Consider the following 9,175-nt stretch of genomic DNA (forward strand, 5'->3'; position numbering starts at 1 on the left):
AGTTGGAAGGAAGAAATCCATGTTCCCATCACCACTACCACTGCCATCATTTCTAAAGAGCTCAGCAACTTTAAGATGACAGACATACAGATATATACACATATATACATTTATAAATCAGAGCGCAAGCAAAGAGAAATTTAAACTATTCTGGACAACAGGAAAAAAAGAGGGAAGCACTCTAGGAAGGTATCAACTTTGCTTCTGAAAGTGTACAGGAGTTCTAATAAAGACTGAAATATTTACATATGCCACCTCTTACTTAATTTATGACATTGGAAATAGCAATGGGAAGTCAGAATGAAAGAAAACACATACACATAGTTTATCTTTCCTCTCTTTCCCTCTTTGTGTCCCCATTTTGTATTTCCCCTTTCTCACTCCTAACTGAGGCTTGTCATGGAGGAATCTAAATTGAAAAAAAAAAAAAAAAAAAAGGTAGGGGAGACGATAAAGTCCCTCAAGCTCCTTATTCTAATATTTTCTCACAAAGTGAAAATGTTGGGAAAATCTGCAGAAAACTTAACTAATGGGGACTTCATAAGCTTTGTGTTTGTGTTGGAAAGGCCAAAAAGAAGGCTCATTTTAAAAAGGCTATATAGTTACTGGATTACTAAAGTTAGTTGTAAATTTTCTGTCACAACAATTTGAAAGAGAAAAGTTTGACTCCTTTTAACAAAACAACTATTCAACCAAAAAGACAAAATACGTGAAAAGTCTCAAGACTTTACCAAAAGAATCACTGAGACCATGTTGCACCATAGACACATACAATCATAGCAGAGAGCTGGATTAATTCAAGGAAATCTGATACATCCTCCCAGAAGGGACCACACTTGCAATTTCTGAATTGTTTAAAAAAATAACATCAGTTTAAAAAAAAAAAATCAATTTATGGCTGTCAGTGTTTCTAATTACTTTTCCCTCCAACAAGCTTTACAATCTCCGTTAAAATTTTTCTCAAATGGAAAAAAAAATCTGTAAGGTATTCAGGGGTTTATGTGGCAGCACCACTATGCTTTGCCGTCCCTTCAGACTAGCCCTTCAAACCAATAATTCTTTCAAGTGTTTGTCTTGTTCTTACAGACAATTATCTACGAGCTACCTCTGCAGCTACAGCTCAGCAAACTCCCTATGGCCCTCAACATCCACAGCCTATTACTGCTATAATCCATTTGACCTATGTATTGCAGTTCTTCTGATTTCACTCATGTGGAAGAAAAAACAAAACAAAACAAAAAAAAACCAAAACAAACAAACAAAAACACAACACTTTGACTGTTTAGCCTTAAATATTTTATAAATATTCCATATTTTTGAAATGCAACATATTGCTAATATATTTTTGCATTATTTTAGTTCTCATTACCAACCATGAAGTTATACAAAGTGAAAAGCAGCAATTGCCTTTAGATGACCTAACAGATGGCAGTGATACACTTTCCCTAATACATGGTAATAATATACTTGCTATGGGATCTGGTTGTTTCCACCAAGGATTAAGAAAAGAACTGAGGAACAGTTCTTCCCTACGAAAAAAGACAGCTGTATGGGGGTGGGGATGTAGAGGTGCTTTTTGTTTGTTTTCAGAAATAACATAGAAAATAATGCCAAGAAAGACAAGATTTTTATGAACGAGTAGAGGTCATGAAAATACAACTAAGGGACTGATATATGTGCCTTACCTCCTCCCTCTGGGTTCAACAGCTCCACTTTAAACGTTTTTTCTAATTCAGGAATAGTATTATCAGTGATGTTAACAGTAATGTACTTGTATCTTTCTCCTGGCTGAAATTCCAGTGTACCCACAACAGCCTGCAATATAAGAGCTCTTCATATTTTTGTTCAAGTCTAATGTTTTCATCCATATAAAAAAAAGAAACAGAACCTTCATTTTGTCTTTTTCAAAACATCTACTTTTCCTCACTTAAGCTTTAAAAAAAAATCTGAAAAATCTGTTTTACAAAAGAAAAAAAAAAAGAAGACATCTAAGTTGACATACTGGTGAGCATCTGCATTCATGTACATTTTTCTTATTTTTCTGCACAAATGATCAGTTGGACAAGCAAGTGCAGATACATGCAGGTTATTTTGCTAGGCATATACAAATCCCAGTATGTACAAGCATAATGTTAACCTGTACATGCACTTGAATAATATGGTCTGTAACAACAGCAAAACTCACAAATTGCTACACTGAAAACTCTGTTAAGAAAAAAAAAAAAAGTTCAAAACCAGAGGCTTTTCCTAGACAATGCAACTTACTGCAGAGAAAAGAATGGAGAAGTCACATGATGTATATTTTTAAGTGAATATTACATATCCATTTGCCACATCACCTTGTAAAGTAGTCTTTCTGTGAAAGAATCATAGCTGGGCTAGAGCAGTCAAACTGAAAGCTATCTCCACGATAAATAACTCTAATTAATTCCAAAACAATTATACCACCTTGGCAGTTGCCATACCTGATAATCTTTGGGACTGAAAGCTGTGACTGGCACTGTTCTGTATTCCACCAGAACTGTTCCAAGAAGGCCTTGTGCACGAACTACCAGTAATCTGACGTGTCCAGCTTCTTCTTTAATAGTAATATGGGGCACAGAAGAGGCTGGAAGAATCATTTTATCACCTGGCTGAGGAGGTGGCCCCACAGAGAACTGGAGCAGACCTGGAAGACAAGAATTACTACTTACATGGCTTTTCATAACAAATTTTAAAGATGATAAACAATTTAAATAAAGTGATTGATAACATATCTTGTGATGGTTCTGAAATTAAAAACCACATATACCAGTATACCCTTAAGCCTCAATCACACTATTTCCAGAGATGTGCTGTGTGCCTTACCCTCTCTCACTGATATTCTTGTCAGTCTTGATAAAAGGCACAGCACAATAATAAAACCTTCTCTTCCCAAAAGAGCCTCACAGGCCACGGTTTTGCGTATTTACTGGTACAAGACATATGGAGAAATGACTCTCATTGTCAGGAATTCTCATTTGATGAAAAACCTGGACAGGATCAACTACATGCAGAGCCTTTATTTGCCCTCACAAGAGAATCATTGCTTGTTTGGTCAGGGAAGATTTGAGGCCTTTTTGTAAAATTATAAAAGAAAACTAATTCAGTATTCATTCATGTATATAAACAATGAATTAATTCAAGTTAGATAAAGTGGAATATATGAGATTGCTTCCTCAACTATTACAACCAAGCAAAGTTTTCATCTGACTGGAAAGAACTACACAATAATCTGAAACAAAGCTGTATAATTCCCATCATTGTTACCGTATGGGTGGTCACTGGCTTTGATGCTGATATCAGTAGTTTCCTTTTCTGGATCTATACTTGCTCCACTGGTAGGAGTTGAACCTAGTTTCCCATCTCCAGACACTGCAGAGACTAATGTCACACGGAAATATTCATTTAACTCCGGAATGTCATCATCAATAACATGCAAATTTAACACCTAGAGAAGGACCAAATCATGGAGAAATCAAACCATGCAACATTCTTTGATTAGTCAGTCAGCTGTATCTGCTGTATAGTTCTGAAAGCAAAGGACACTATTTTTGCTCTCCACATAAATTCAACTAATTTCTAAGATAACATTTTATGTCTAGAATATGCTTTCCAAAAACAATGCTTCCAAGCTACTGGAAATGGAAGGCATATTTTCTGAATTGTTTCAAACTACATAAATAAGTGATAATAAATACTTGTTTGGTTGGTTTTGTATATCTTCACAAAAGCAGAGTTTAATTTCCATGTACTGAACATGAAATATCTGATAAATTTTAAAATCTTTTTGAAATTATGCTTATGAAGAGACATTACAGTGATTAATCCAATTTAGAGAGCAAATAAATTGAGCTTATTATACCACCTGACACTTTGACCTGCAGATCATACGATTTACTAACATAACCTTGCTCTAAACACGCTAACACATTCACTTCAGAAAATTCCATCTTTCTTTATGTTTCGATATGGTCGGACAAACATATAGAAAACATTTAAGTAGCTGATCATATTTAGAGGCATGGTAATGAGTAGATTACAAATGTCAGTTGAAAGTCCCTTAGGATATCCCACCTGAAGAGCAGCTTGCTACCAGCCCGTTTCTTAGAGCCATGCACATTAGCTCCTCTGTATGTATGCAGTAAATTGGACCAGTAAGCTGTGTAGCAAGAGCCTACATCAGCCATTTTCTGCCACTAGATAGAGTAATGTGGGCCTCGTCTATGTTGCCATGCTAGAAAAGCTTTGGAAATTTCTGCTATATATGATTGTATGAAATGCAGTAATATCATTTCACAGAGAAATAAAGCTGAATGAACAAACTATTATAACATGAATGAACTATTTTCAGATACCACACGCTTTTGCCAGTCATCACATTATCCAGATTCACAGTTCTAGTGAAGTCACTGGGATCCCTGCAAATGACTTCAGCGAATTTGAGTCCACATTGACTTCTGCAGCCTGATATAAGTGAAACTGAGGATGGTATTTTCTACTCACAATTCATCCTTATTATACAAACAATAATAGAAAGTGTATGTTGTTTCTACAGTACTGTGGTCCCGCACCACTTCTTCAAATAAATTTAACAATTCTGTGCTGTACATCAGGATTGAATTCATTGAAACAGATTATTTTTATTTCTATTTCTAGCACACGCTGTTTATTACCACAGAATTTTAATCATAGGACAGCCCACGTTGGATGGGACATCAAAAGATGAAGTTCAATGTTTCATGGAAAAAAAAAAAATAGATGAAATAATCCAGCACCATGTTCAACTGCATCTTAAGCACCCCTGGTGATGGGAATTCTACCATAGAACCATACATTGGTTTGGGCTGGAAGGGACCTTAAAGCCCACCCAGCGCCACCCCCTGCCATGGGCAGGGACACCTCCCCCCAGCCCAGGCTGCCCTCAGCCCCATCCAGCCTGGCCTTGGGCTCTGCCAGGGATGGGGCAGCCGCAGCTCCTCTGGGCAGCCTGGGCCTGGGCCTCACCGCCCTCTGAGGGAAGAATTTCCTCCTTCGCCCCCTCCCTCGCCCTGCTGCCCACGCTGCTGTTGGTGCAGCCCAGGGTACGGGTGGCTTTCTGGGCTGCAAGCACACATTGCCGGCTCATGTCGAGCTTCTCATCAACCACCACGCCCAGGTCCTTCCCCCCCCAAGGGGTGCTCTCAGTGCTTTCTCTGCCCAGCCTGTGTTTGTGCTTGGGATTGCCCTGGCCCAGATGCTGAGGTCGGGACAACCCGACCCTGTCCCTAAGGAAGTCGTTCCAGTAGTTGTAAAAAATTTCAAGACAAAACCTCTCCCACTCTATCTTTGTACTCTTTGCCCTCTGTCTTCTCCTGTGGTTTCTTGAGAAGAGAGAGCCTCTGTCAACTCTGGAGCTGCCCTTTAGGTACTGTAATAATGGGATCAAAGTCCCCTTCTAAAGGGTGAAAAGATCTAACCCCTTGAGTCTTTCCTTAGAGGACAGGTTCTCCAGCTCTTTGATCATCTTTCTGGCCCTCTTTTGGACCTCCAGTCTGCCCACATAATTTTTTAATTGTGGGCCTCTGTAGCTTTGAATTCCTACTCTTCAGTGTATCCTGGTATCCTGGTATTTCTTTTTTCTTTTTCTTTTTTTTTTAAACTAATTCAGATAAGGAATTTCGTAAGACTTTTAGAAAGCTTTCTCAGAAGCAGCTAAAGCTTCCCTTATGTATCATTTCTCTTTCTCTCCCCCAACTCAGAGATGCAATTCTGATTACCAATTTCAGGTGTCTCTAAGGCCAGAATATTGAATAATTTCCTTATGTTCCAGTTGCTCGCACACTTTATGCAGAGGAATAGATTAAAGCAGACAGTAATCATTTCAGGGAGACTCAAAAACAGCTATTGTTACAAGAACACCTTTAATCTCCTGTTTCTGATTTTGAATTTAAAAGGAGACAGAACCTGGATAGCCTTGAGTGCAAGAACAGCAATGAATCTTACTATTGCCTATTTAATTGTTGTGGACATAAATTTGAGTTACAACACTCAGATCAAACCTGATCATTTTCCAATTTCGAAAGTACATGGACTATCTACACTTTTTAAAGTATATGTACACATACACATAAATACAGTTAATATTTTTTATGTATATGTACATATATCTAATATGTACATGCACACATGGTGACTTTTGAACTGACATATACACAGAGCTACAAATAACACTTTCTTGTTGTCAGGGATGGAAAAAAAGAAAGAAAGAAAATATATATATAACAAAAAAATAACAACATAAAATAACAAAATAAAAAATAATAATAAGAAAAGCCATGTGAAGTAAACACTCTCTAGTATGCAAACCAGCCAAGCACCCTCAGAAGGTATTTTCCAGGAGGTTTGTAAAGGACAGGATGAATTGTTAATAGGAAGGTAGGGTTTACCTCTGATCTCTGCCAAGGAACGAATGTGATAGTGCCACTGCTATTAGAAAAATCGGTAACAGAGTAATTAATGCCAGTGGAATCAACCTGTGAGATAATGTACTTTATATACACATAGTCTAGGGCTCCCCTTGTACGCTCCACAACACAGGATATAGTGGAACCTTCATCAGCAGTCTGGAAGAAAGCAAAAATTTGGAACGTTTATTACTGTCAAAGTAAATCAAGGCAATTTCATTAAATAACATGAAAATATTTAATGCCAGACAAATGTTCAAGTAAAAAATTGCTGTCATGTTACTTTCAGCTCTTTTGGAGTGTTAGGAAGCTGAAACTGACCTTGATGCCAATCAGAACAATCCTAGTGGAATCTGCAAAAGTCTGATGCCTCCCTGAGGACTATTAAGGTAACAAATAACAATACACTGCAGTTCGTCCTGGACACAACCCCTTTCCTAAAACTATGCGTCAGAGACAGAATCAATATGCTTGAAATGTACCTGTCGAAAGCAAATGAAACTATTGCTTTATAATAACGTCAATATTGTAATTTTCCTTAGCAATAATTTAAAGAAAGATTTGGATCAGCACTTTCTCTAACCAGACACACTATGGATAGAAATAAACTATACCATCATCATTCAGAAAAACAGATTTTTCTCTTCTACTGTCCTCCTTACAATTCTGTATCTTCACAGATAACATGACTTCTGCAGCGACAACTTCACATCTCTGGAATGAAGCTTTAATTGGTACTGACCTTCTATTTTAGAAAATAACGTTCATAAAATTAACATAGAAAATAATTTTATCTGAAAGTTATTGGAAAGGTTAAAGCTATCTTATGCATTAGATAAATTTCAGGGCTGCTTTGTAAGAAAGCATAGATACTGTGTGTGACTTCAGCTGCCTAGTAGACAGATATGCACAGTTAAACTACTGGTAAAAAAATGCTGTGTTCCTGCATCACCACTAAGAGCTCTAATACTTCCCTGGTGAAATGGACATATGATAGGTGCAAAACAATTACCGTGCCATATAATTATTTTTTTTCTTCATGGTTGGCTGATGATCTGTGGCATCACAGCGTATCAGAGGTACTTGAACCTGAAGGAATCTATTATCATAGCATATGGTAGGCACACAATAAGCAAACTGAACCAAACTGAAAACTAGTATCACTCAGGCAAGACAGTTATTTTAAAAACATCATAAGCACTTTGATTAAAAAAGAATGTAATTAAAGCTCATAAGAGTTCCCAAATGAAAACTGTATTAAATTTTTTTTTCCACAAAATAATCCAATACCAGTAGAGATAGCTATCATGTTATTCCCCCTTATAATTGATTAAAGAAGTAAAGAATGATTTATGTTTATTTCAAGCCTCCTCAAAAAGTAGCAAGTTTACACTCTGCATATAGAATGGATACCACTGAAAAAAGATTTCATCTGTTAAAACTAAAACAACAAAAAAACCCACTACTAAATCAACCAACTGACATCAAACATATGCAAATTATAACTTAGTTTATGACAGCAAATGAAGGTGGAAAAATCCATAACACTTTGTCATTGCATGATCTCTAGTAAAATTATCTCAAACACATCATGTGACACAGAAAACTAAAATAAAAATCTTTGCAATAATCCATTCTCAAAAAAAAACCAGAGAATTAAATCTTACATTTTAACTGGTAACTCAAATGTAACAGAAGTGAAGGTAAAATATTTTTCTAGAAAAAAAAAATTAAGCCTTAGTCTTCAGTTTATATAGTAAACTAAATTTTCTTAACCATTTTTTTCTTTAGTTTTTTAAAATTATATAGTAAATCCCAGTGGAACTGAGGTTGTATTAACAGAACATATGCATCTCCAAATCCTAGGAAAACTTTGCTTAACCACAAAAGCAAACACTGCAAAATCTAGGGTTTGTTCAGGTCACTTGGTCCTGCCATTTAGCTTTCTGTGCCTGAAATATCACCTACAATTTCCATTATGACCACCTTACCTCAGGGATACATGCTCCAGTGAAGCCAAATAAACCATTAGCATTATCACTTTTCTGTATTCTTAATCTTGCTGTGGTGTTTTCTTGTGAAATTCGAGCTCCACCACGCACAGAAATGAGCTTTAGTATGAATAATTCTTCTCCTTCTTCCTCTTTGTCATCCTTTGCAGACACGATGAATGATTTATTGGTCTCTCCTTGCCAATACTCCAAATACCCAGAGACAGGGTGGACATCACTTTTTGCAGGAGTTGCATGAAGTTCATAGATCTCTGCTCGTGTCAACTTACGCTCATAAAGCCTTACATCCTGCATTAACCCTGTGTACCTACTGCTGCCGTTGATTCCTGCTCCAATTCTTACTATTCCTGGACCTGAGAAGGAAATTATAATTTTTTCTCATGTTATTGTATTTGTATGAAACAGTCAGCAACTGACTACCTGTTTTTCTTAAAAACCAATGGTAAACTGTTCATTGTCCCTGGATGAGGAATCATATTGATCTTGAGATCCAAAATCAGGAGGTTCCTTGAGCCTCATCTCAATGTTACAGGTAAGTCCTCACAGGCCAAACAATTCCATCCTATGCTGTCCAAGTTTTTCATCCTATTAGTTCTAGCAGCACATTATCATCATCCCTCATTTTTATAAGTCTTAGAGACTTGAGGCTCCCTCTTTCCTCCACAGATTTTCAGAGCAGAACTGCAACCCCTTTTAGCC

The 9,175-nt window shown here is 36.9% G+C and overlaps 1 protein-coding gene across 1 annotated transcript; it reads right to left on the bottom strand.

Moving 5' to 3' along the window:
• Nucleotides 1-243: 243 nt before the first annotated feature.
• LOC310890888 (adhesion G-protein coupled receptor V1-like) lies at nucleotides 244-3,446 on the bottom strand. The gene is made up of 3 exons (XM_083853203.1): nucleotides 3,289-3,446; nucleotides 2,466-2,668; nucleotides 244-1,815 (listed from the first exon to the last, which is right to left on the bottom strand). The coding sequence occupies exons 2-3, from the start codon at nucleotides 2,619-2,621 to the stop codon at nucleotides 1,660-1,662; spliced, it is 312 nt and encodes a 103-aa protein (XP_083709329.1). The 5' UTR covers nucleotides 2,622-2,668; nucleotides 3,289-3,446; the 3' UTR covers nucleotides 244-1,659.
• Between the last annotated feature and the right edge of the window lie 5,729 nt (nucleotides 3,447-9,175).

The sequence above is a fragment of the Anser anser genome (assembly GCF_964211835.1).
Source record: "Anser anser genome assembly, contig: HAP1_SCAFFOLD_111, whole genome shotgun sequence".
In the NCBI taxonomy this organism is placed as follows: domain Eukaryota; kingdom Metazoa; phylum Chordata; class Aves; order Anseriformes; family Anatidae; genus Anser; species Anser anser.

Bases quoted from the DNA above. Each gene is read 5' to 3' on its own strand.
- LOC310890888 (XM_083853203.1), bottom strand. From the start codon at position 2,621: ATGATTCTTCCAGCCTCTTCTGTGCCCCATATTACTATTAAAGAAGAA. The intron at 1,816-2,465 runs GTATGGCAACTG...CTTATATTGCAG, and splicing joins TCAGTCCCAAAGATTATCAG to GCTGTTGTGGGTACACTGGA.